The sequence below is a fragment of the Dermacentor silvarum genome, chromosome 6, assembly GCF_013339745.2.
Source record: "Dermacentor silvarum isolate Dsil-2018 chromosome 6, BIME_Dsil_1.4, whole genome shotgun sequence".
NCBI classification, from domain to species: Eukaryota; Metazoa; Arthropoda; class Arachnida; order Ixodida; family Ixodidae; genus Dermacentor; species Dermacentor silvarum.
Genome location: NC_051159.1, coordinates 182,215,482 through 182,242,960, shown reverse-complemented (window position 1 = coordinate 182,242,960; position 27,479 = coordinate 182,215,482). Strand labels below are relative to the sequence as shown.

At 47.3% G+C, this 27,479-nt stretch overlaps 1 protein-coding gene across 1 annotated transcript in view; it reads right to left on the bottom strand.

The window, feature by feature from the left end:
- Nucleotides 1–5,172: 5,172 nt before the first annotated feature.
- LOC119457094 (disintegrin and metalloproteinase domain-containing protein 10 homolog) overlaps nucleotides 5,173–27,479 on the bottom strand; it is a 33,197-nt gene continuing 10,890 nt past the window's right edge. The window contains exons 4-6 of the mRNA XM_049669206.1: nucleotides 24,128–24,405; nucleotides 22,398–22,727; nucleotides 5,173–5,481 (exon numbers count right to left, since the gene is read on the bottom strand). Of these exons, the coding sequence (XP_049525163.1) occupies nucleotides 5,173–5,481; nucleotides 22,398–22,727; nucleotides 24,128–24,405 (917 nt within the window). The remainder of the gene's footprint in view (nucleotides 5,482–22,397; nucleotides 22,728–24,127; nucleotides 24,406–27,479) is intronic.

The window sequence follows — 27,479 nt, the reverse complement described above, 5'->3', positions numbered from 1 at the left end:
TGCACCTACAGTTGAAGTTGAAATAAGTAGCTTATTCGTGAAATTAAAGAATTAGAATTCCACAGCATGGTGATGTGGATGGCATAAATGCAGAGCCAATAAAAGCTGTGGCGACGCATATTAGTAAACCCATGTCAAACATATGCAATTCATTATTGTGTACTGGTGCATTTCTCGAAGAATTAAAAATTGCACGAGTACCGGTAATTTTTAAAGGGGAAGACAGGAACGACACGAACAACTACAGATCGATTTCAGTTCTGCCAATTTTGTCAAAAGTTATAGAGCAGGTTATTAATGACATTATTTTATATTTCTGCACCCAAAATAATCATATAACATAAAACTTTGGAGGACGCTTAAAAGAACACTAAAGGGAAAAACGATTTCTTCTGTATCAGATTACAGTCTCACAATACCAAAAACATCACTCTTACCGCGAGAAGCCGCTTGGTAAGCCAGAATGAAACGAAAAACACAGAAGGCGAGTGGCGACGCCACCTTGAAGTTCCCGCACCAGCTCACTATGACGTCATGGATTTTCACAGCGTCTTCTAGGTCTCAGTTAATTCGTTAGCGGTAATGATTGACTACATTGTGTTCTAAAGGAGCCCAAGACTGAATATGGCAAATTTCGCGAACATTTACTGAGCCAACGTGGCCCAAATACGAAAAATTACTTTAGAAGTCGTGACTTTACTTTAGAAGTGCTGACCGTTGGGGTTCCCGCGCGAAATTCAAAATTTTTACGTTGAGCTTCACTTTCTCCTCTAATAATTGACCTATTGCAGTGTAATTAACGACAGCAGAGATTTGGAAGAATTCTTTATCAGTCTAAGTTGATTTATTGTTTTGCTTTAGTGCCCCTTTAAGCTTCGCCTTTAAGAGTGGAACGCGATAGCATTCAAAGATCCCTGGCTGCTTATCAGTCTTTTTTTCTCGTATATTAAAATTACAATCCGACACTATCATGACTGTAGGTTGTCGTTAAGTCGTACTTTACGATTTCTCTGACGAATTTTACTTTGAGAAATTTCATTTTTGTTCACTAACGCCTGGCGCCACGTGAAGAGCCTGCCCGGTCGGGATGGTTATTTCCGTGAATGACGCCGGCGCTTACGCCGACACCGAACCCGACGCCGGATTTTCTGCGACACGGGGCCCTAACACCATCGCGTTAAAACAGTACGGTTTCTGAAAACACGAGTGTACCAAAACGGCGCTGCTCCACATTAAAGAAACAATAATAAGTAATATTAAAGACAAGCTGCATACAATAGGAATATTTCTAGACTTCAGAAAAGCACTTGATACTTTGTTGCAAGTGTTGCATTTTTCGTAATGTTTCTGCAGTGCTCTGCTGTCAAACGTATATGGGGGCGGGACCCTCGTCAAGCTGTACCTCAGCTTTTAGTCCTGTCTCCTCTTTTTCAATGTGAAAAGAAATAAAAACCATTCATTCATTCATTCATTCATTCATTCATTCATTCATTCATTCATTCATTCATTCATTCATTCATAAACATCTTGTAACAAAAGTTAAATGAGTTTGGTATAAGAGGAACCGCTTTTAACCTAGTCAAAAGCTGCTTAACGAACCGATGACGGTGCACCGACATCATCATTTCAAATCAGCATTGGGTGAAATCAAATTTGGTGTCCCACAGGGATCCATTATTTGGCCGCTTCTTTTTTGTTATACATTAATGATATTCTAAACGTGCCTTAACACCTGGCATAATCACAAATGCTGATGACAGTATGCTGATGTTTTTTTTTTTTTCTGGTGAAAACTTGTGTGCTCTCGAGCAAGAAACAAATGGTTGGCTCAATAATCTTTCAGAATGGCTTAGAGTAAATAAGTTGGAGATAAATATTAAAAAAAGACAAAATACACAGCTTTCCGGCCTCGTAACATGTGTATTGGCCTCGTAACATGTGCACTGATGATAGCACAGTAACAAAATTCTGTGATGAAGTCATCGTACGCTCCACATGCCACAGGTTCCTTGGTGTTAGGTTTGAAGAGAACTTAAACTGGTTCGGTCATGTGGACAGCATAAAAAAGAGCATTGGAATGTCCATCGGCATTGTTAATAAAGCATCTATTACATTCACGATTGAAGAAGCAATAATACTATAGCCTAGTGCATTCATGCCTTCGGTACTGTTTATCTGTCCGGGGTACCACGCCAAAAACTAATGTTGACTAACCTTACAGAAACGCATGATACATATAATTGAGAATTTGAGAATGTGGCCTATAGAAGTCACTCTACTTCGCTTTTCAAGAAGAATAGCATATTAACACTAGGGAATCATATTAACAAAAAATCAGCCATTGCAATATTTCAAGAAAGCGCCTTTTTTAGAAAATACCTTCCGAAGGAAAACAAATATAACAGGAGGCACATAAGTTACAAGGGGAAGATAAGGACAAATTACGGCATTCAAAAGCAATCATTCATAGTTGCAGATTTTCTAAATCATCATTCTGCCCTGCCATACTCACTTTTGTAAACGAATCACGATCTGCAGGAATCCTTAAAAAAGTGAACATGTAGTTTTTGTCGTTTCAAAAATGATTGTTTACTTTGAAACTGCAAATAACATTCAACATTTCTGTTATGTATTGCATGTGCCTTCCATTATGACTGTATGTATTCACTGTATGTAGCTTGCTTATCATTGTGCTTGAGTGTTTTGTGTGCGGGGAAAGCGGACTGACACTTAGTCAGGCATTCGTGCCTTTTTGTCAGCCTCTAAGACAGATCTTTGTATTTTCTGTCAAATAAACATTCAAACGTAAAAAAGTGTTCGATGTAAAAAAATAAAAATAAAACATACTGTATAATGCGTGACAACTGTTACTCGTAAAATCGCAACTATGCACTTCTTTAAAAAATCAGGTTTGTTTAGGCATATTTGGGTTAAACAAAATTATGTCTAATTTAGGAAAATAAAAATTCTTGCAGCCAGGGGCTAAATGTAATGTCAGAGATGCAGAAACTGTACTGGATAGCATAAATGGAGAAGGAGCCAGCTATGGAAAAGAATGCAATTGCGACAAAGCTAAATAGGAACGGGGAATTGTTATTGTTATTCGAAGCACCGCGCTCTAACGTCCGAAGTCAGATCTGAGAACGCGTAGTTGTAAAAAAATTTCAGACGACGACGACTCGTCCATAGCGTGTGCCAATAGTGCAGAAACTATAGAGCATGTTCTGTAAGAATATCAGAATGCCCGTGCAAGGATAAATGTGGAATAATTATGCTTGAACGAGGCGTCAGGTTTCGAGGACTGGCTTTGGGAACTAGTGAAATGCGGCTGAAAGACTTGTGGTAAAACGCAACAAATTGAACTTTCTACAGTGAACAATGTACTAAATTATGAAGCGTAGTATAGTTAAACATGTAAAACACACTTCTGGGGTTTTACGTGCCAAAACCACGGATTGATTATGAGGCACGCCGTAGTGAGGGACTTCGGATTGATTTTTGACCACCCGATGTTCTTTAATGGGCACCCAATGTACTGAACACGGGCGCTTTTTGCATTTCGCCCCCATCGATTTGCGGTCTCCGCGGCCGGGATTCGATGTCGTGCCCTTGGGCTACAGTAGCGCAACGCCATAGCCACTACGCCACCATGGCGGGTTAGTTAAACACTTAAATTCCTCAGAAAGATTAAAACACCCGGCTTAGTGGCATGTGTCATTCTTCCCTTTCAGAGGAAAGCTCACATCAATCATCATCATCATCATCATCATCATCATCATCATCATCATCATCATCATCATAGTTATGATCATCATAACTTCGTTAAATTAATGTCGCTTTTTTTTATTCATTTTTCATCATTGGCGTGCCCCTAACAACACAACGCATCCTCCTCTTCCTTGACGCTCTCTCCTCCTCTTCAGCGCAAAACGCACTATACAGTTCAGGGTAAAACTACGCCAACGCACGCCGCCGCGGTTCACCGGTAAGACCCTGCCAATGACTTTTTTTTTTTTTTTTTGTACGCTGTTTGTCCCTCTCTATATTTTAAGCCTTTTTATGCATCTTGAAGCATGCGCCCTTCCTTTTCGCATAGATCACTGAGAAATACCACGGTGGAATGGGCGGCTCTCGTTGGTTCTATTGAGTTGGATTCGGTGTCGAGATCTCGTACGTTCAAATATGGTGCCTCAAGTTGGTGCGAGTTGGCACCAAGTTGTCATCAGCTCTTAGACTGTATTCAAGCTCTTAGACTGGGAAGGCTTAGGAGTAAGGATCAACGGCGAATATCTCAGCAACCATCGGTTTGCAGATGACATTGTCCTATTCAGCAACAATGCAGACGAATTACAACAAATGATTGAGGACCTTAATCGACAAAGTGTAAGAATTGGGTTGAAGATAAATATGCAGAAGACAAAGATATTGTTCAATAGCCTGGCAAGGGAACAAGAATTCAGGATCGCCAGTCAGCCTCTAGAGTCTGTAAAGGAGTACGTTTATCTAGGTCAATTACTCACAGGGGACCCTGATCACAGGAAAGAAATTCACAGAAGAATAAAATTGGGTTGGAGTGCATACGGCAGGCATTGCCAAATCCTGAATGGGAGCTTACCACTGTCATTGAAAAGAAAAGTGTACAATCATTGCATTCTACCGGTCCTAACATATGGGGCAGAAACTTGGAGGTTAACAAAGAAGCTCGAGAAAAAGTTAAGGACCGCAAAAAGAGCAATGGAACGAAAAATCTTAGGACTAACGTTAATAGACAGAAAGAGAGCGGTGTGGATCAGAGAACAAACGGGGATAGCCGATATTCTAGTTGACATTAAGCGGAAGAAATGGAGCTGGGCAGGCCATGTAATACGTAGGATGGATAACCGATGGACCATTAGGGTTACAGAATGGCTACCAAGAGAAGGGAAGCGCAGTCGAGGACGGCAGAAGACCAGGTGGGATGATGAAGTCAGGAAATTTGCAGGCGCAAGTTGGAATCTGCTAACGCAAGACAGGGGTAATTGGAGATCGCAGGGAGAGGCCTTCGTCCTGCAGTGGACATAAAATATAGGCTGCTGCTGCTGCTGCTGCTGATGATGATGATGATGAGGATGTCATCGGCTCACAAGGCGAGGTACCAAGTTGTATGCCAATGACAAGTATACACAGCGATAATCAGTCAACGCACGTCGCGTTCACTTGAGAGAGCATGTGGTGCGCTATCAAAAAAGCCACTGCGACGTTTATGTCATACGAGAACACGTCGTGGCGGTAGTCGCACTCGCCTTGTAGACAGTTCTCTCGTGGACTCTCGCCGGCGACCATAGGCGCTAGGATGCGACCGATGCTCTCCCGGCTGCAGTGCGAGAACTTGCCGTTGTTGGGCTTTCTGCCCTGGGTGGGCGAAGGGAACATGATGTAGTTACCGTCCTCGCCACAGGGGGCACACGGACCGTAGCAGGAACGTCCCGGAGGTGCGTCATGCTGCGTACAGAAACAGATTGTTGTATACGGGCGGCCTGTACTTTCCGAAAGTGACGTTGAACATTGAAATCCACCTGGTTACCATCTCATAATGATCTCCTTACCCCCTATCTGGCTTGTTGTGACTGTATACGATATTCTGCGTTAGAGGTCACGCTTGCAAAAATGCGCTTATAAGCGCCAGTTGCTGAAAAGAAACCACGTGCAAAAAAAGAAGAAAGTTCCCCACGCGTCAAGTATTTTTGTGCCAATGACTACTGGCGAGAACTGTGTTGGACTCCGTGAGATGTACCTGAGTTCTATGCTAGTGATCAAATCGTATTTGTTCTACCATAACACAAAGTCATACTGCGACAGCGAAAAAAAAAAAAAAAACAATAGCGCCTATTCTCACTGTCGGCCACGGACCCGCATGCGAACTGTTCGCAAATCTTATTCTACGGTTGGAGCGCTAGTCGTTTTTTTTTTTTAACGTCGGTTCCATCAGGAAAAAGTGCATCTGCGGAATGCAAAGAAATAACAAGTACAAGTAAGGTGGGCGCCCGTTGCGTCCGCGTTATTTACAGTTCAGTGTGTTTGACCAATGTACCGGTTTTCTCCGCGGTCAAAAAAATAAAAGCGCCCCCATACGCTGCGTGGCGTACTTTACACGAGTCTGCAAACAGACTTCACATTCACAGGGTGTGACAGACCCTAACAAGGACTTCAAAGAGATTCAGGCGCGCGGACGCTTCAAGTATCGCCTCGCGTAAGCAGACGCGTACGTCGGCGCCGAAACTGTGGCCGAGCTCGTGGCAGAAGACCATCTCGGAGACGGCGGCCGCCACGAACGAGTTGTAGTTGAGGAAAGTGAGCACGCCAACGTTGGTGCTGAGCCTCAGCACCTCGGTACTGCCGCCCACCGATACCGCCGACGGTCGCGCCTTCTCACAAACGCCGCCGTGGTTCCCTGCGTGGCAACCAACGAAGGCACTGACAAGGAGCGGAGCGAACAGCCACGGCCGGTCTGGAGCGAGCGTTTGGCATCAGATGCAAGATCCAGACCGGCCGCGGTACAGTTTAAGGACACGTCGCACGGCAAGGCGCAAGCTTGGAACACAACCCTGTGTCGAACGGTAAAAGCGCCTATATGTTAACGCGTAAAAACCGATAGCGGAAACATATACACTGATTCTGCTCTGTCTTCGAAGCATCGTGCGGTATTCACTGGCAGAAAAGCTTCAAAATAAGTCTCCTAGCAAGTACATCGTTATTATTGCGATAGCAATTATATGGACACTCCAAAGCAGATTTCTGCCGTCGGCGTCGCCGTCGTCGTCGCCGTTGCCGTGAGGTTCCGTATGACGTCAATGGAGATGAAATCGTCGCCGCGCGCCGCCGAACGCTGTATGTGCGAGTGAAAGGGAGCGAGGGACGCGCTCTTTCACGGGGAGTGAACCCACGGCGGAGAACAAACGCGCGTTCTGCGCCGTGCTTCCTTAAGGGCTGCAGAAGTAGGCGTCTCTTTCCTCCTTTACAATCATCATATATGTAGAGCAAACGCGCCTTCTTCCGACGCGCGAAAGGCGGGGGGGGGGGGGGGGGGGAGGGAGGTGACTTTTAGCGGCGGCACCAAGTGCCTATTTATATCAGAGGCTCCGGCAACAGTCAGCAACGCCACACGCATTTTGTGCAAACGCGGGCAAAACGCCGACGGCGTCGACATTAGTTCTGCGTGTTGCCGGTGCTGCTGCATGTCGAAGTTTATACAGCTGATAAAGCTACTATCATTACTCCGTATAGCTCTCTACAAATTTGCTATCGCAATTGATGCTTCGCCTTTCAGGTGAAACTGCGACCACTTTTTTCTTAACGTCTGCCAGTGCAATGATTTCACTGTTGCGTTCGCAACCTCGTCGCACTCATACTCGATGGGGGCGGCAATCCCTTCCGCCTATACCAACACCAGTGTTGGTGTCGGAAGAGTGCAAAAGCGTCTGGCCAAGTTGCCAAAACGTTCTTCAGTACATTGGTGCTGCAATCGCCTGGACTGGTTAGCAGCAAGACAGGGTTTCAGTTTTGCCACCAACCAAAACCAATCAACCCCCACAAGCACAGAAGCTGAGGCGCTCTGGTGACGAGGCAAGTGAAAGAATTACTTTACCACCGACGGCAATGTTGCCGCATCAGCGTGACATCATAGACGCTGCCCTCTCCAGGAATGTCACTTTCATTACGAGCCTAGTGTGCGGCTAAACAGCTGAACCCAGACGTATTGACCAACATTTCCTGCCGGCTACGTTTACAGAAGGTGCTGCTGTAAGGTCTTGAAGCTAACGTTAAATATGCTCTTATGCACGCTGGGTTTGCGTATGGCAAGACACCGGAGGGCATATACTAGGCACTTGCATTGAAACCTTCCTTTAGATGATCGGCTTGTTTTATAGTTGTTCTCTGCTTCTATAATTCATGCATTCATAGCCTCTCAGGAACGTGACAAAACAGCATATCTCTGCAAAGCAGTTTTTTTTTTCTCCCTTTGTTCCTTCTCTTGTTCGGTGTAAGCATGTAGTGATGGTGCGCCATCTTACTGTCTGCGTTGGCGACCCAGGCAAGGCCCAGTACGCCACCGTAGAAGTCTCTGTACGTCCACGTGTATGACAGGCAGAACTCGTCGTGGTTAGAGAGCGACGTCAGGTGCAGCAAGTAGCCAATGTCGGCAACTGGAGCGCAGAACGGGTTGTCATGCGCGGTTTTACCGCTGGCGCAGCTTTGCGAATCGTTGATCTGCACACCGAAGACCAAAAAAAAAAAAAAAGAACACTTTTTTTTTCTTTCAGGAAACGTATTTCAGTGATACTGCACCAGGTGTAAGAGATAAGCGAGACGCCCAGGTGAGGAAGAGCTGACGGCATTTCTCAGTTCGATATGTATACAGTGCTCAGCGATTGAACCGCGATACCCAGAAAGCATAGCGGTCGGCTCTTTTTGGGCCACCCGTGATCGCTGAGGGGACCGAATGCAGTTACGATGCATCAAAAAGATTCTCGCTATCATGTAACACAAAAATGCATCATCTCAGTGTCACCAGCGCAAACCGGTGGCGCAAAAGAAGTACCGGCCGCCATGTTGTCCGAGTATCGTGTTTCAATCGTTGAGCACTGTACAAAGTCATCTAATGCGCTTATAACGTAGATTCCGCATTGGATGTTTTGCTTTGTACTACGATGCATACTGTACGGATGCGTATGTGTATCATGACTGACGAGGAGATAAATGGCGGGTGAGAGGTTAACCTTTATAGGAGGGCTAAAGTGTGTTAAAGGGCGGAAAGTACGTCCTTTTCGTTTTTCTTCCGTATTAATAAATTTTTGGTTGATCGCATTATGTTCTTCACGAGTGCGCGTGGAAGGAGACGGTGTACAGTCGAGTGCAAAATTTTAGAGACCACGGGTGCGGCGACTAAACTGCATCGCTGCGCCTTCTGACTACTGTGCGCCTAATTAAGTTCGAGAGCTCGTATTGCGCACGCGCGTCCTTTCTTTTTTTATCTGCCAGCCTGCTCGTTCGGTCGCTTCAACCGCGCGCGCACCGGAACGCGGGAGAGAGCGCTAGGTGCCACTTCTGCAGTTGCCGTGGAAACGCAGAGCGCAAAGTCATCGCTGCTTCCTGACCTTATCACATAATTCGATTTCAGAAAAAGTAGCGCAAAGCAGGCGCAGAGGGTGGCGCGCTCCCAGCGCTGCCAGTACAAATGAAGTGTTTTCGTCGCGATATGACGATATCACACGGGCGATTCTACGGCGACTGCAGAAGTGGCAGCTTGCGCTCTCGCCCGCGTTCCGGTGCGTGCGCGGTTGAAGCGACCGAACGAGCAGGCTGGCAGGTAAAAAAAAAAAAAAAAAGGACGCGCGTGCGCAGTACGCACTCTCGAACTTAGGCGTGCAGTCGTAAGAAGGCGCAGCGATGCAGTTTAGTCTAAAATCCCTATATAACAAAAGTACTGCCATCCTTTGATCAACGCCGCTTCTCTCTCTCCTGTATCTCCGATTGGACGACGATAGCGCGCGCTTTCACTTCTTTATATTTTGTTTTTTTTTTTCCGCCTCAGAGTCATGTTGAAAGTCCTCTGCGCAGCCGCAGTCGGCGGCGGCGGCGCGCGCCCGGCCTGAAAGCTTCAACGTGGACTTTCTAGGTGCGCCACCGTCGACTTGCTTTCGCAAGCAAAAAGTAAAGCAAAAAAAATCTCACAGTTTCGCCCTAAGGGCGAAGCAATGAATGCGATAGCAACACAGCAATGTCATACGAAGTAAGGTGAGCGGCTTTGGTAGCAATATGAATTGTAGTAAACATGAGCTGATTAAGTAAGCAGGTGTGCTGCGGCGTAAGTAGACCGACATGAAGAGAGACTGGATGACCACGAGAAGGCGCGTGTGAAACGGTGGTGTTGATGAGAAGCGCTGCCCGTGGGCAGCGCGTACGAAGGGCTGCACTGCCAATCCGGGCAGCATTGCATGTGTAGCGTGCGTTGGAAAATGTGGCCCGACTATTACTAACTACTAGTACTAACTACTAGTCCACTAAAGTGAACTAGAATACGGTCTAGCACACTCTAGTTCCACCCACCCGCCATGCGCCTTCCAAATGGTGGTCGCCCTGTCGCTCCGAACGTGCGTTTCCTAAGTTTTCTCGTGTTTCCGTAGGAATCTGGGCTTCGTTCTCTGTGGAAATGCCTTGCTGCTGCGCGTTTCAATGCAGCAGCAGGTCAGAGAAAGTGCTAGCATTATTTTCTATCCCCCAGGAAGAACGGAATGTCGTGCGCCGGAAGCAGTGACTGCATAACATCGGGAGAAAGGATTTCGCCCCTTCTGCGCCCGTTCTTTGCGAGGTGATTGTTTCTGCTTTCCTTATATTGGTAGGTGAAGTTGCATGGAGATATTAATGCCCTTTGCATAGCCGGACTCTTCGTTCAGTTCATTACAGAGCACATATAACTGTGAATATAGTTTTCCTTTTTTTTAAGTGGGTCGGGCAGAGATAGGCTGGTTTCCTTTAGGGAAATCATTGATCATTACAGACTAGCCAGGGCTACATATCCGGCAGCACATTGTTCATTAAACAAATGGCAATCAGTGGCTTGGCGGCTAATACAAACCAACACTTTTCCCAACCCCATTGCCTTCAGTCACTATCACCCAGATGTATACACAGACATATGTAAGCATTGTAACAACCGAGCAGATCTTCAACACATAATCTGGGCATGCCCAAAGAAACAATATAACAATAACTGTTCAAAACCACAACAACCCAGTTTAATAATCAGAAATGAGGAGCAATGGGAGGCCGTGTTGCTCAGCTCGGACCCGGATGTTCAAGCGAGAGTAGTCCAAATGGCTGAAGACGCCGCCGCGGCTCAGGGGCTGCCGGCCGCCGTCTAAAGGGGGGACGGGGGAGGCTTCTAGTCATTACCCCCTCCTCTAACCACATTTCGGACAAAATAAAGTTATTTCTCTCTCTCTCTTAAGTGAGTCGCTGAACTTTTTGTTGACTCTACGCGCCGTGACAAAGTTCTTTTTGGGTGTTTTCGCGCGTGATTTAGTTTCCAAGCGTATGTAATTTGAGTTAATAGATGTAACTCCTATTCTGTAATTGTGTGTGCGTGTGTGTGTGTGTGCGTGTGTGTATGTGCGCATGCGCGTGTGTCTCTCTATGTGTGTGCGTGGGAGTGAGCGCCGAGTTGAAATACTTCGTAGTTAACGTGGCACTTTTTTTCGAACCACCTACTGGTCCGGTCCGCAACTTTCGGCGCCGCCTAGATCATTTTGTAGTTGAGTGGCGTCATTTATGAAAACCAGGTAGCAATTTTCATCGTGCGAAAAAGCGCGAATAAGAATTATTTAGTTTAAAAAATAAATTATGGGGTTTTAAGTGCCAAAACCACGATTTGATTATGAGGCACGCCGTAGTGGGGGACTCCCGAAATTTGGACCACCTGGGTTTCTTTAACGTGTACCTAAATCTAAGTACACGGGTGTTTTCGCATTTCGCCCCCATCGAAATGCGGCCGCCGTGGCCGGGATTCGATCCCGCGACCTCGTGCTCATGCAGCCCAACACCATAGCCACTAAGTATCCCCGGCGGGGGAATTATTTAGTTGAACTAAACCAAACAATTATCCTCTTTCCTGCATATGTAGGCTTATGAGCGTGAGTTGATTAAGAGAAAGTAAATTTAAGTCAATTAACAACCGCTCAATGATATCTTGGCAGCCGTCGTGAAGTAAATAGCCGTACGCAAGAAAGCGAAGTTATACGTATCGGGCATGTGTTATTCGCGGATGCGCATAACGTACAAGCCATGCGCTTTTCATAATCTCCCTGAACTCTGATAAACATTTACATCTTGAATGATGTAAGTTGCTTATCAATTGCCACAGTCTTAGAAGTTTCCCTGTGAGCAATCAGCCTCTTTTTTTTCTCTCTCTTTTTTTTAGAGACTTAGGGCAGTCCCAGAGGTCATGGAATACAATTTCTCGTCGTTTCATCGTTATGGAATACAGGCGCGTGCGTTAAGTTCTATATTGCCTATTTCGCAAACGCAACACGTATTTTGCACAGTGACATTGGTACAAATACGTTTGGCCCACGCGAATGCGCTTTAAATAAACTATCACATGTCTTCTTGGTTACCTTCTTTGAGCTTTTTAAGAGCCACGATTATGAAACAAATTCTCGGGTGTATTCTATGCTGCTTACATTATATGCGCTCAATACACCTCCGCGTTACGAACAGCCTAAGTGGCGACGGAGAGGCAAACCGCTCAGCCACTGCTTGGTACTCATTTTTTCGGAGCGCTTCCGCTTGTTTTACAGCTCTCCGCCGGGATCGAATCCAGGCCCGCCATAGAATAAAGAACCAACCAATAAAGAACCAATGGTGGCGCCATCTAGTTAACTTGCCTGGAACCGCCGCGTGCGACGACATGCGATTCAAACGCGATGCGATTCAGACGAGGCGCGCAAACAACGCTATCCCCATGTTAGATGTGCGCCACGTATTCTGAATACCTCTTCGGTACACGTTATGGCGTCTCCTCGCAAGGTACGAACCGCTGCTGAAGGAGCGAATCGTAGAGCTACGTGCGCGGCTATAACCAGACATCATCGGGCTCAGTAGACTGCTGTGCAGAGAGCCGCAGCTCGCCGTCGACGCCGGGCGGACAGTTCAGATCGTTCTCGTCATAATCGAGGCGAAGACACTTTGCCGCGAAGACGTTGTGCGTGGTGCCGAAGTTGGAGCTACTCTTGCGCCGCTCAACCAGCTTACGCTGTGACTGCAAGGTAGATATACCTAGTAGTGAAGCTTCCATAGAAGCCCATACGTTCAAAACATGGCGGTTCATCTGCGGTTCATAAAACCCCTATATATAAAAAGTAGCGCCAACCACTCCCCTCCTCCTCCTCCGTTCCACTGTCGCGCTCGGCGCGGCCAGCGCGATCGAGGCGCGATATCGACAGTGCCGCCGCCTACGTCGGGCCTGCCGTGGCAGACGACAGATAACGCGCTACCAGAGGAAATCCGCGGAAAACTTCGATCGCGCCCTGCGGAGAAGTTTTTGAGGCGCGATTTTGCTTCGTCAGTCAGTGACTGGCCTTAATAATGCCGTTTTGGAAGTAGCAACGCGACGATGCGAGAAGGCGCAAATACTAAGTGTGCAGCAAACGTTTGCGCTCGCCGGATGGTAAACAAAAAAAGTATTTTGCCCTCGCCTTGTCGGTTGCGGCAATTTAAGGCGCAGCAGCATGCCAACACAACGAAGTTCTTGTCCCTAACACGTTTGATCCGTTTGTGCGTACAGCACTTTCGTCGCACAGGCCCGAGAATGGCGGTCGGGGCAAGGTAAATATACCTGGTAGCGAAGCTTCCATAGAAGCCCATACGTTCAAAATATGGCGGCGCATGGTCGGTTCATAAAGTCCCTATATAAGAAAAGTACCACCATCTACTCTTTCCTCCGCCGCCTCCTCTCCTAAAGCGCTTGCTTTTTTCTTTACTTTTTGCTTGCGAAAGCTAAGTCGACGGTGGCGCGCCTAGAAAGTCCACGTTGAAGCTTTCAGGCCGGGAGCGCGCCGCCGCCGCCACCGGCGACTGCGGCTGCGCAGAGGACTTTCAACATAGCTCTGAGGAGGAAAAAAAGAAAATATAAAGAAGTGAAAAGCGCGCGCTATCATCGTCCAATCGGAGATACAGGAGAGAAAGAAGCGGCGTTTATCAAAGGATGGCGGTACTTTTCTTATATAGGGACTTTATCGGTTCATGGGGCTTAGCGCCATCTGTGTGAAGAGGGAACACTTCCGGCGGAAGAAAAAATAATGTGACGTATATCCGTTAAAAACAGAAGTGACGTCATTTAGTTTTCATAGGCGCGAAATTTGTTTTTGGAGGCCTGCCATTAGAGCTGTATATTCAAATTCCCCGCGATTCGACTTGATGGGCGTTCCGAGTTTTGAGAGCGGAAAGCGATGCAGGTCAGCCGTACGGGTGTCGAAATCGCATCGCTGCACAGAACATATTTTCTTTGGTGGCCGACGAACGCTTTGTGCGTAGCGTGCTCGTCCTTTCGTCTGACGCCAAGCCGTTCGGCCAGCGCTGTCACACGAAAACAACTAAAATAAACAAGTACCTGACGGTCGCAACTCACTACTTTTGACTGCACAGGTTAAGAAACAATAAAACTACCCGCGTCACCAAATTCAGGCAAACGTCGACAAGCAAAGCAACACAATATGTGAGGGGGGCGTATTCTAACAGGTGAACTTTACGAGCGCGCCTTTATACGCACTCCAAAGCTGCATTGCATGGCAAGTGATAGCGGCGTCAACACCCGTCGCTATCGATGGACGCTCTCACGCTGAGCGCTTAAAAAAAGAGTATTTATTGATAATGATCAAGTAAAATAGAGTTGCCTCTTCTTTTCTCGCCATGCGTACAGAAAATAGATTAGGATCGAATTTATTTTCGTTGAATGAATCTAACTGCGTCTCGCTTTAATTAAAAAAAAAACGCTTTTTTTCCTTTGCCAGTGTTTATTCCCACCAAACATAGTCGCGCTTCAATCGCTGTTCCCATAACTACCCTTGCTGATGTCGGTGACAATTCGTTCTGAACCGCTTTTCGCCCGAAGCTTCGTGACCTATGTGGATCGACCTTGGTCGGGGCGCGCTGGAAAGAAAAAAATATATATACAAAAGCGGCTTGCTTCCACGTGACACGGATTGGCCAATGGGGGAGCGGAGGAGGCTGGGGCGACAGGTGGCGGCGAGGAGGAAACGCCGGGGTGAGCGCGGTGGCGGCAAGATATAAGAATGGCGCTACTTTTTATACATAGGGGCTTTAGCGGTTCGTGGGGCTTAGCGCCATCTGTGTCAGGAGGGAACACTTCCGGCAGAAGGAAAAATAATTTGACGTCATATCCGTTAAAAACAGAAGTGACGTCATTTTGTTCTCAAAGGCGCGAAATTTGTTTTCGAAGGCTGGTCATTAGAGCTGCATATTGATTCGACTTGATGGGCGTTTCGAGCTTTCAGCGCGGAAAGCGACGCAGGAAAAATCAGCCATACGGGTGTCGAAATCGCATCGCTGCACGTAACATACTTTCTTTGGAGGCCGACGAACGCTTTGGGCGTAGAGTGCTCGTCCTTTCGTCGGACGCCAAGCCCGTCGGCCAGCGCTGTCCCACGAAAACAACCAAAGTAAACAACTATCTGGCGGTCGCAACTGACTACTTTTGACTGAACAGGTTAAGAAACAATGAAACTACCCGCGTCACCAAATTGAGACAAACGTCGACAAGCAAAGCAACACAACATGTGAGGGGGGGGGGGGGGGGGGCGTGAACTTTACGAGCGCGCCTTTCTGTCCACTTCAAGAGCTGCATTGCATTGCAAGTGATAGCGGCGTCAACGCCCGCCGCTATCGGTGGGCCAACGCCCGCCGCTATCGGTGGGCGCTCTTACGGTGGGCGCTGAAAAAAGGTATTTATTGATAACGATCATGTAAAATAGAGTTGTTCTTTTTTCGCCATGCGTACACAAAATTGATTAGGAATTTTATTTTCGGTGAATGGATCTAACTATGTCTCGCTTTAATTAAAAAACGCTTTTTTTCTTTCCCGATGTTTGTTCCCTCCAAACATAGTCGCGCTTCAATCACTGCTCCCATAACCACCCTTGCTGATGTCGGTGACAATTCGTTCTGAACCGCTTTTCGCCCGAAGCTTCGCGACCATTTAGATCGACCTTGGTGACTGTGCTGCGTGTGCCGCGCAGGCCTGTGACTTTTATTATTGCGATAGCAATTATATAGACACTTCAACCGGATTTCTGCCGTCGCCGTCGCCGTGAGGTTCCGTATAGATAAAATCTTCGCCGCGCGCCATATGCCCCAGCGGAAGCGTGCGGGGACGCGCGCTATCACGGAGAGCGAACGCACTCAATCTCCCACGCGCAAGCAAGGAAGCGGAAAGCCAGCGCCGGAGGGAGCAGGGGGGGGGGGGGGGGGCACTTCTCTGCCAACAACCGCGCTCGTCGCTCGTCCGCACAGTCTCTTATCTCTCCCACGGGCAAGCAAGGAAGCGGGAAGCCAGCGCCGGAGGGACCGGGGGGGGGGGGGGGGGCGCACTTCTACGCTGCCAACAACCGCGCTCGTCGTTCGTTCGACCGCACCGTCTCTTATCTCCACACGGCTCTGACCTTTATGCGCCGTGCATTCGCCGCTCAGTTTCCGTTGAAGCGATAGAGCGCACGTACCTTCGCCCGCTGCGCGGCGTATGCGCTCGCTGCCAGCGTTTTGACAGTCGTTGGCTGCAGTCATTCAGTGTGATCTATTCATGTTTGTGCGCGCTCACACCACGCTTGTTCATTCAGTTAGTAATAGTCGGGCCACATTTTCCAACGCACGATACACATGCAATGCTGCCCAGATCGGCAGTGCAGCACTACAGGTGTGTCCCTTCGCACGCGCTGCCCACGGTAAGCGCTTCTCATCAACACCACCGTTTCACACGCGCCTTCTCGTGGTCATCGAGTCTCTCTTCATGTCGGTCTACTTACGCCGCAGCACACCTGCTTGCTTAATCAGCTCATGTTTAGTACAATTCATATTGCTACCAAGGCCGCTCACCTTACTTCGTTGCGAAACGGTGACATTTTTTTACCGAAGCGCCTTCAAAAAAATTGTCACGCCGTTCTATCGGAAGCGTACTTTCGTCACGACAGTTTAACAAGGGATAAATTACTATATAACGATTCAAAGGGCCGAGTAAACAAGCGCGCGCATTGATTCTAATGCGGCTGCAGCGAGCCACTGGAGGGTTGAGCGTGCCGTGAGCACCGCGCTGGTCCGGGGAGGGGAGAATGACCGGTAAAAGGAATTTTGGGGCGTGCCGCCTGCTGGCAGCTTCCGGTTCGACGGACGACGCGGCGGCATCGGCGGCATGCCCGGCGCACGTGTTTTTCTGCGCGGTTTCAACTGTCAGTCCTGCGAAGCTTTGCGTCCGCTTTGTCGACTAGCAAAGTCGTACCATTCAGGCAGCTGATTTCTAGGTTTCAGTTAACTCTGGGCCCGACGATGGCAAGCCAAGAAAGGTAAGGATATGCTTTTATTCATAAGCGAGTTTTGGTTTTCGTTTCGGCAGCCTTTTTTTTTGTTTCTGGCAGGTTTAGCTCTATGATGTTTGCCGCTGCTTGGACGCACCGTTACTGACTGCTCTGCCTGCGTGTCAGTCAGACAGATGAAAAAGTTATCTTTATCCGATAGTTTATAAAGCGTATCGAAGCATTGCATAGAAAATCGGTTGCTGAGGCGATGGCTACAGTGGTCTAATAAATGCTGCTCTTTGATCGTCGCTGCAACCGATATCGTCAGTAACGGCGCAGCTATAGCGTAATTAGAAAATGAAGTGCTGAATATGTTTGAAAACTTTGTGCGCTGTCAAGGCCATTTCTCGGTCAAACTCGAGGCTCATTTGAAGTGGTACGCAGTTAGAAGTTTTCGCTTTTTGTCAACAAGATGGGGGAATGACCGCATCGCCGACATAATACGGCTGCGCATTACCTGTGTCTGTGTTCAAGGAATTAAGGTGGGCTAGTTGGTTACGAGTATTATGTATGTATCTCGCTTTGTCCCGTTTAAGTTTGCGCCGTAAATCCATGTTTTATAATACCTCTATATGTGCATGCGAGTATTGAAATAGTTCTGGTTGCTTGAGTCAATGTTAGAGAAATAAATATCTTGGGGAATCATTCCATGTCGGCCCTTACACAACTCATCGCCGCCTGATAAGTGGCACTGTACGTTGCAAGGCAGTCGTTACATGCGTTTACCTTTAACGCTTGAATTCGAGCAGCCAGCGGCTGAACAGCCGACAATAGTTTTGCTAGGCAACTGCAACCAAGTAGTCTTCGAGTGTAACAAAGTCGGACTGCAAGTGCATCAATAGGTTTCAACGGCGAAGTGGTGGCGGCGCCTGAGCTGCCTCGAACCGGAAACCACTAGCAGTCGGCGCATCCCAGAATCCTTCGCTCTTTTACGGTTCACCTATTTAATTAATCCACTTCATAAACTCTCAGTGAGGTTATCTGGTTAAAATGTGGTTGACCTAGTGCACGCTCGTACCTGCTACAGTCTTGCTAGCATAACACTCAGCTGCCTTTTCAGGAGTGTTAAGCCATCGCAGATAGATGCGGAGATGTATGGACACAAATCGCTCAAGAAGTTTTCCAATCACATCTTTGTGCTGATAACATGGGTTTTCTGGCAAGGTTACATTCTTTACAATAATTTCCTTCAGTGCTTTCAATGGTGTTGTTTCTCAGACAGCTCAGATCTTGAGCTTCAGCAAAAGACTTGAGAACTCCCTCACATCAGAAAGCAAAGTCCACAATTTCTCTGCTTGCATAAATGAAAATTTGTCGCCTTGGAGATTTTAATTTAGTTGAGCAAAGTGGTGTTCCTGTCCAGGTTCTTCAGCCGCTAGCATGCACATGCACACAGAGCAATGTTCCACAGTGCGGATAATCGGCTTTAACAAAAAGCCTGCCAAGTGGGCGAGCACATCTTCCCCAAGAGAAGAAACTTCCTCTAAGTCGAGAATGAAGTCGCTTCTCTCGTCACTCTCTTCCGACTGAGTGATGCTTTGTGCTTGTTTAATTTTTGCTGAGGAAATATAGACCAGGTAGGTACTGTCATCGATCGCGTATCCAGGAAACGAGTTTACAAGTGCCCCAATACTTCTAGCTACAAAAAAAGGTCAATTCACAAACGTCCAGAATATAAGCCTACGCCGTTGCTACAAGTCAAACACGGCGATCACATCATACCGCAGCCTTATAATCACTAGAAAAGGCACGCCAACATATACAAGCAACTTCTGTGTGAAAATGAAAAGGATTACAAACGGACATTATCCTTAACAAAATAATGATCCTCACTCGCACATCTTCGTTGTGTCCATCGGTACCCAGCTGTGACGTTTTACTTGCACTGCCCATTTCTTCCTTCACTCAACGTCGCGGAGGTAACAATATACCCGCGGCTCTTTTGCGGTCGATCAAGTGCACAGAGCGACAAAGCAGCCCGTCATGTTTCCTTAACAAGCACGAACATCACAAGGAACTACACAAAACACGAGCTCTCGCACCACAACGCCGCAAAGAAAGCAAATGGAGCGCTCGTCCGTTCAGCTTGACAGCCGGCGCGAAAGAACCAACACGGCGCCGAAAAGCCAGAGTGGCAGGCTGGCAGCGCGGGGCTATAAAACCATAAAACATTCTAGTACACTGTAGCGGGGCAGTTCAAAGGCTGTCCCCACCCTGTAAAGCGGCGCTGGCATCGAGGCGCCCTAGTTTAGTCTAAAGTCCCGATATAAGAAAAGTACTGCCATCCTTTGATCAACGCCCCTTCGCTCTCTTCTGTATCTCCGATTGGACGATGATAGCGCGCGCTTTCACTTCTTTATATTTTGTTTTTTTTTCCGCCTCCATGTTGAAATCGACGAGGGTGGCAATGCGGGCTTGTTGGTCTGTCATCATGGAATGGTAATCTGGAATAGAATAGAACACGCAATAGAACAATAGAACAATAGAATAACAACAATAGAACACGCGCGCCTGCAGCGCGCGTGTTATAAGCTTCTGTATCCGTAATAAGCAGCTTCCACAAGATATTATCTCGTTGTTTGGTGGTTTTACACCATCCGTCAGCCACGGAAAAATAATTCTGAAGATTGTACGTGCTGAACGACTTCAGCAGGCGCGTCTCCACCGAGATTACCTCAGCGTGCAGATGTTTAGCCAGTATGAACCGTGCATCGCAAGGAATCTTCTGCGGAGGCACCTTAGCTGATCAGGTCACCGAGTTCCTTTGGTAACCTCAACTAAGGCTTCTACGGGCTCACGAGAACAAGGATCGACAGAAAGCAACAAGCATTGTCCATGTTCCTGAAGGTTTGAGCCTTCCCAACAGTGTGGGCGAAGTTCTTGGGCTTGGTCCAAAATTTGCCCAAGCTACCAGCTGGACTAAACCGGAGCTTCTGTCCGGCGTACGTGAAGTGTCCAAAAGAGCCGGGAAGAAGACGGTGTGAGGATGAACTCGGAAGGTTTGGACGCCCTGTTATGATGTAAGCCCCAACCTTCTAAGTTACCTGTAAAACGCGTAGAGTCTTACCTGAAGAGTAATTCATTGTGTGTCATACCGGCCGACAAAGACGGTGGTTTTGCGGTTTTTTCCTAAAAATGTTTCTCGAAAAAAGCCGGTCAAGCCATTTCTGCAGTGTTCAATGAGCGCGAGGATGTGTCTCTTACGAAAGTAGCAGCGAGAGCAAGTGAAATTTGCAGGAAGTTGAATCAGGATAAACTAAGGAAAAGTTTACTGAAGTCAGATAAGAAGGTTCTAGATGTATTCTTTAATGCTAAGACGCACAAGGAGGAGGTTCCGTTTCGAGTCATAATTTCCGAAAGGGGCACATGGCAGAAGCAAGTGGCCCTGTACCTGCTTTCTAAGCTGAATATCCTAGAGATTGATGACCCGTTTCTTGTAAGAAGTTCTGACGAAGTCCTTGAATTTGTTAGGTGTAACGCCGAAAAGGGCTTAAAAGCCTTCTTAGCCGACGTCAAAGAATTATATTATTCCATTCCACAGGATGACCTTCTTCAATGTGTCGAGGATTGTATTGAAAAATATGGCGCCATAAGATTTTCACCGGAAGCAGGTGTTTCAGTAGAAGGGTTTTTAGAATTATTGCATTTTTACCTGTCATCAACCTTCATAAAGTGAAACAATATGCCACATCTGCAGAAGAAAGGCATTTGCATAGGATCGTGTCTGGCTCCCGTCCTTAGCAACCTATATTTAGCACAATTAGATAGGCGCTTGTGTGAACGCCTCACGGTATTAACAGGTTTTCAGCGAGCTTTTAGATTTGTCGATTATTTTTTGTGTTTCTGGATTGTCCTACTAATAATTTCCAAGAAAAATGTGCTGATGTTTCTGTGATTTGTCGCGAGTGCTTGAGACCTCTTGACGTGACTTTGAAATGCCTGTCAACAATAAGCTACGCTTTCTTGACGTTCAGTTTTTCTTTACTGATAGTAGGACCTGCTGGGCTTACAGCCCACGAGCTAACAAACCCCTTCTCCAATTTCATTCAGCTCATTCGAAGTTGGTGAAGAGGGGCATAACTAACATGTGTTTGAAAAACGCCCATAAGAAATCATGCCCACACCAAATGAAAACCAGTTTCGAGCAGCAGTCCGCGCGGCTTAAGGAGGTTGGTTATCCTAACCAGGTGTTGGTGCCGGTGGCAGAAAAGTTGCTCAAACAGGAACGTTCGGGACAATGCCCTCATGAGAATGCGAGAGCTAGCGGACGTGACCAGGTGAAAACCGCAGTGATCCCGTACATACACCAGATTTCGCATAGCCTGAAAAAGATAAGGAGTCGAGGCAAAGTGCGGGTGGTTTTTTCAGCTCCAAATAAACTAAGGACCCTGTGCAAATCCACTAACCCAATGAGGACAAGAAACTCGGTGTGTGATAAGAACCACAGAAAAGAGTTCGTCGGATGCACCGTAGGGGTGGTCTATCGTATTCCGCTGTCATGTGGCAGATGCTACATAGGCCATACCGGAAGATGTATCAATGAGCGCTTAAGAGAGCACAGAAATAAAGTACAGAGTGTATCAGGTGACGGTTTTCTTGCATTGCACTGCAAAACGTGTCGATGTCACCCTCTTCTAGATGACACCGCCATTATATACAGGGATAAACGTGAGAATGTAAGATTGATACTAGAAACTGAACAAATCCTCTCGGCCGCTGACCAATGTATCAGCAAACCGTCATTCTTATTGTCGGCGAGAGAGATTGATTATTTGCATATGCCATAAAACCTGACCGCAATTGCAGTGCATGATTCAGGTTCTTAGTGTTCTTGATGCAACAGCCTTAGATTGTCTTTTTGCTGTCATGTACCTATCTTCAGTGTTGATATCACTGCGCACGTGGCTTTTGTGTATAAGTACGACCGCTCCCGCAAATAAATTTCGTTGTTGAAAATTAGCGCTTGTCTTCGTCTTCGTTTCTTCTCGTGTCCGTGTTTGCATGCGCTTCCAGATTACCATTCCATGTTGAAAGTCACTCTGCGCTGCCGCAGTCTCCAGTGGCGGCGGCGGCGCGCGCCCGGCCTGAAAGCTTCAACGTGAACTTTCTAGGGCCGCCACAGTCGACTTGCTTGCGCAAGCAAAAAATAAAGAAAGAACACAAGTGCTTTAGGAGAGGAGACGGCGGAGGATAGAGTAGATGGCGGTACTTTTAATATATAGGGACTTTAGTCGCCGCTCCCGTGGTCCCTAAAATTTTGCACACGACTGTACATACCCTGATCCTCTGCACGGTGAAACTGACGTCCTCGACGCCCCCGAAGTCGACAGCGCGGAACACGTCCGAGGCCCGCGCCACGTGCTGCGCCACCAGCGCTGTGATGCGTTCGCGGGCGCGGCTGCCCTCTCCGCGGGCGTCGTCCAGGAAGTGCGCGTGCAGCAGGTGGTCCACGTTCACCTCCAGGTTGCACACGCGCCGCTCCCGGCCGCCGCCGCGCGCCCTTGTCGTGTCGTTGTCACCACGCTGTTGCTCGGACTCGGGCCAGCCCGGCCGCACAGAAAGTAGGCGGCGCCTCGTTGCCGCTGCTGCGTCGCCACGTTGTTCATCCTGAACGCAGAAACGACCAGCTCGTGTATACTCGCTGAAGCCCCAAAACGTTGCCCGGCCCACAGCTTGTACCGTATTTGCGGGGGCATAAGCTGCTGTTTTTAGATATCACGGGCATCTGACATTGGTGGACAAAATCTATTGAAGCGTACATCGATTCAGTAATAGACTTGGAAGTACAGATTTTAGGAGTCTTAAGGAACTCAGAATCGCTTGCGGCTTCAGTTCGCCTTTCTACACCAGTCTAGCTAACGCAGTTTCTTGCACAATAAAAAACTCCCATCTCTCGCCCACTACACAAGCTGTGTGATATATAGTCTCACTGTTGATGATATTATGCGTCACAGAGCGCCCGGCATAGACCGCTGACCAAGGTTTGGCGGGAGCCGTCATCCCTGTGAGGGTGGCATGGACGGCCCACCAAAGACCCTATGTACCGCTCCAGTTTTTCTTCCCAAACTACATGTAAGCAACTCGTGCCAAGCTATGCAGCCTTTCTCTACATTTATTCTTGCGTACATGCGTGTCCGGGCTGTAACAAACTGCACGCTTATAATCAGTGGGATCACTGACGTAGTTATTTAACGGGGACGGTCCACTGTTCCACCGAGAATGATACTACAACGCGGCCACATTTTATTGCGGTAGCAATTATATGGTCCTTCCAGGCGAATTTTCGCTGTCGTCGTCGTCGCCGTGAGGTTCCATATAAAGTCCATGCGGGATAAGATCGCGTCCGCGGGCCGTATGCTGTATGTACGAGGGAAAGCGTGCGAGGGTGAGCCGAGAAGAAAAGTGGCTTGATGCGCGTCGTATATACGTCTTCACGCGCGCGAAAGGGAGGAGGGAAGGGGGGCAAATTTAGGGCAAGTGAGCGCGCCGCTGCTCTTCTAGCCCGGCTGCTCATGGTGCGTCCACGCGAGCCGAGATGACTGGTGGCTTCGTGCGCGCTGTGTTATCGCGCGCTGGAGCAACAGGCAGCACGAAGGGGAAATCACTCGCCACTGCTGCTGCCCTTCATCACGCCAGCGTCCTGACAGCGCTTGTCCGCGGTCATCCCGAGTAAAATCTAGTATAGCTCACCAAGCGAATGTTTGCCCGTGCACGCGTGACACTACGGTTATGAATTCAATTAGTAAGCGCACATTTACTGTCATTCATACGGCCGATCAAACCACAACCTTTACTTCGTGTAGCTGTCTAATATTTTGCTATCGTTATTATACATTCGCCTTTCGAGAGAAACTGTGACGTTTTCGTTCAGCAACCTTTTTTGGAATGGTGTTAAACCATCAAGTGCAACAAGCGTTTATGAACCTACAAGAAAGGCTACACTTCACAGGTAGCGTAGCGAAAACAATCGAGAAGCGCGTTTCATTCACTGGCCAAACTGTGCTCACGGAAGATTCTTGAGAATCCATTCCGCCCAGCATGGCGTCCATCCAACTACGAACGTTGCCTGCGAGGCCGCAAAGGTGGCTCCCGTTCAATAAATTGTCTCTGGCGGGTACTTTCACGTCGTCCGGCGAGTACATGAGCGAGTGGAAGGAAGGCACCGGGCGGCGGCCGCCAAACAGCTTGCGCGACCGCTCCACGTAGAAGATACCCTGGCGGGTGCGTATGGAGCCTTCGAACACTCCGCCGTGCAGGGCGCCGAATACGCGGCTCGAAGGATCGCCTGCGAAGATGGCGAGCATTGCAGAAACACTTCTTCTTCTTCTTCATCATCATCACATCATCATCATCATCATCATCATCATCATCATCATAATCATCCTATATTTTATGTCCACTGCAGGACGAAGGCCTCTCCCTGGGATCTCCAATTACCCTTGTCTTGCGCTAGCGTATTCCAACTTGCGCCTGCAAATTTCCTAACTTCATCAACCCATCTGGTTTTCTGCCGACCTCGACTGCGCTTCCCTTCTCTTGGTATTCATTCTGTAACCCTAATGGTCCATCGGTTATCCATCATATGCATTACATGGCCTGCCCAGCTCCATTTCTTGCGTTTAATGTCAACTAGAATATCGGCTATCCCTGTTTGTTCTCTGATCCACACCGCTCTCTTCCTGTCTCTTAACGTTAGTGCTAAGATTTTTCGTTCCATCGCTCTTTGTGCGGTCCTTAACTTGTTCTCGAGCTTCTTTGTTAACCTCCAAGTTTCTGCCCCATATGTTAGCACCGGTAGAATGCAATAATTGTACACTTTTCTTTTCAGTGACAGTGGTAAGCTCCCAGTCAGGATTTGGCAATGCCTGCCGTATGGACTCCAACCCAATTTTATTCTTCTGTAAATTTCTTTCTCGTGATAAGGGTCCCCTGTGAGTAATTGACCTAGATAAACGTACTCCTTTACAGACTCTAGAGGCTGACTGGCGATCCTGAATTCTTGTTCCCTTGCCACGCTATTGAACATTATCTTTGTCTTCTGCATATTTATCTTCAACCCAATTCTTACACTTTCTCGATTAAGGTCCTCAATCATTTGCTGTAATTCGTCTCCATTGTTGCTGAATAGGACAATATCATCTGCAAACCGAAGGTTGCTGAGATATTCGCCGTTGATCCTCACTCCTAAGCCTTCCCAGTCTAAGAGCTTCAATACTTCTTCTAAGCATGCAGTGAATAGCATTAGAGAAATTGTGTCTCCTTGCCTGACCCCTTTCTTTCTACTTTTCTTGTGGAGAATCAAGGTAGCTGTGGAATCCTTGTAGATGTTTGCTAAGATATTCACGTATGCCTCCTGTACTCCTTGATTACGCAATGCCTCTATGACTGCTGGTATCTCTACTGAATCAAATGCCTTTTCATAATCTATGAAGGCCATATAGGGTTGATTAGGGTTGAGGGTAGGTTGATTGTACTCCGCAGATTTCTCGATTACTCGATTGATGATATGGATATGATCCATCGTAGAATATCCCTTACTGAAGCCAGCCTGTTCTCTTGGTTGGCTAAAGTCAAATGTTGCCCTGATTCTATTGGAAATTATTTTGGTGAATATTTTATACAATACTGAAAACAAGCTAATGGGTCTATAATTCTTCAATTCTTTAACGTCTCCCTTCTTATGGATTAGTATAATGTTGGCGTTCTTCCAGCTTTCTGGTACTCTTGAAGTCGTGAGGCATTGCGTATAAAGGGCCACAAGCTTTTCAAGCATGATATCTCCTCCATCTTTGATTAAATCTACTGTTATTCCATCTTCTCCATAAGCTTTTCCCCTGGTCATGTCTTTCAAGGCCCTTCTAACTTCATCGCTAGTTATAGAAGGAGCCTCTGTATCCTGTTCTTCACTACTTCGAATTAAAGTTGCTTGGCTGCTCTGGGAACTGTACAGTTCAGTATAGAATTCTTCCGCTGCTTTTACTATGTCATCGAAATTGCTGATGATATTTCCATGCTTATCTTTCAGTGCATACATCTTGCCTTGTCCTATGCCAAGCTTTCTTCTTACTGATTTAATGCTGCGTCCATATGTTATGGCTTCCTCAATCTTTCCCACGTTATAATTTCGAATATCCCTTACTTTGTTCTTGTTGATTAGTTTTGTCAGTTCAGCGAATTCTATGTGATCTCTTGAGTTGGACATTTTAATGTTTTGTTGTTTCTTTATTAGGTCCTTTGTTTCTTGGGAGAGCTTCCCTACTGGTTGCCTTGGTGCCTTACCTCCCACTTCAATTGCTGCTTCTGTGATCAACCTAGTTACGGTTTCATTCATTACCCCTATGTTGTCGTTATCTTCCTTTTCTAGAGCTGCATATTTGTTTGCGAGCACCAACCTGAATTGGTCTGCTTTTACCCTTACTGCCTCTAGGTTGGCCTGTTTCCTCTTGACTAATTTTATTCTTTCTCTCTTCAAATTGAGAGAAATCCTAGACCTCACTAACCTATGGTCACTGCACTTTACCTTACCTAACGCTTCTACATCCTGCACTGTGCTTGGATCGGCAGAGAGTATGAAATCTATTTCATTTCTTGTTTCTCCATTAGGGCTTTTCCAGGTCCACTTCCTGTTGCTGCGCTTCCTGAAGAAGGTATTCATTATTCGGAGCCTATTCCTTTCCGCGAACTCTACTAAGATATCTCCTCTTGCATTCCTAGAATCGATGCCGTAGTGGCCAATTGCTTGCTCACCATCCTGCTTTTGTCCCACTTTTGCATTGAAGTCGCCCATAACTACAGTATACTGAGTTTGTACCTTTCTCATTGCTAATTCAACATCTTCATAAAACTGTTCTATTTCTTCATATTCGTGGCTAGAGGTTGGGGCGTAGGCTTGTACTACCTTCATTATGTACCTTCTATTCAGCTTTATTACGACGACTGCTACCCTCTCATTAATGCTGTAGAATTCATCAATGTTGCCCGCCATGTTGTTATGGACTAGAAATTCTACCCCGGATTCTCTCTTATCTGGAAGACTTCTGTAGCGGAGGAAGTGGCCGTTGGTCAGCACTGTGTAAGCCTCACCAGTTCTTCTAACCTCACTAAGGCCAATAATATCCCAGGCAATGCCTGATAATTCTTCAAATAGTCCTGCTAAGCTAGCCTCACTCGAGAGGGTGCGCGTGTTGAACGTTGCCAGGTTCAGTTTCCATTGGCGGCCTGTCCGGACCCAGAGATTCTTAGTACCCTCTGCCACGTAGCAGATCTGACCGCCGCCTTCGTCAGGTGCTCCGCAGCCGCTGGGGACTGAGGGCCATGGGTTATTTGTCGGAGTCATGAGGGAGGTAGTGGCCGAATACT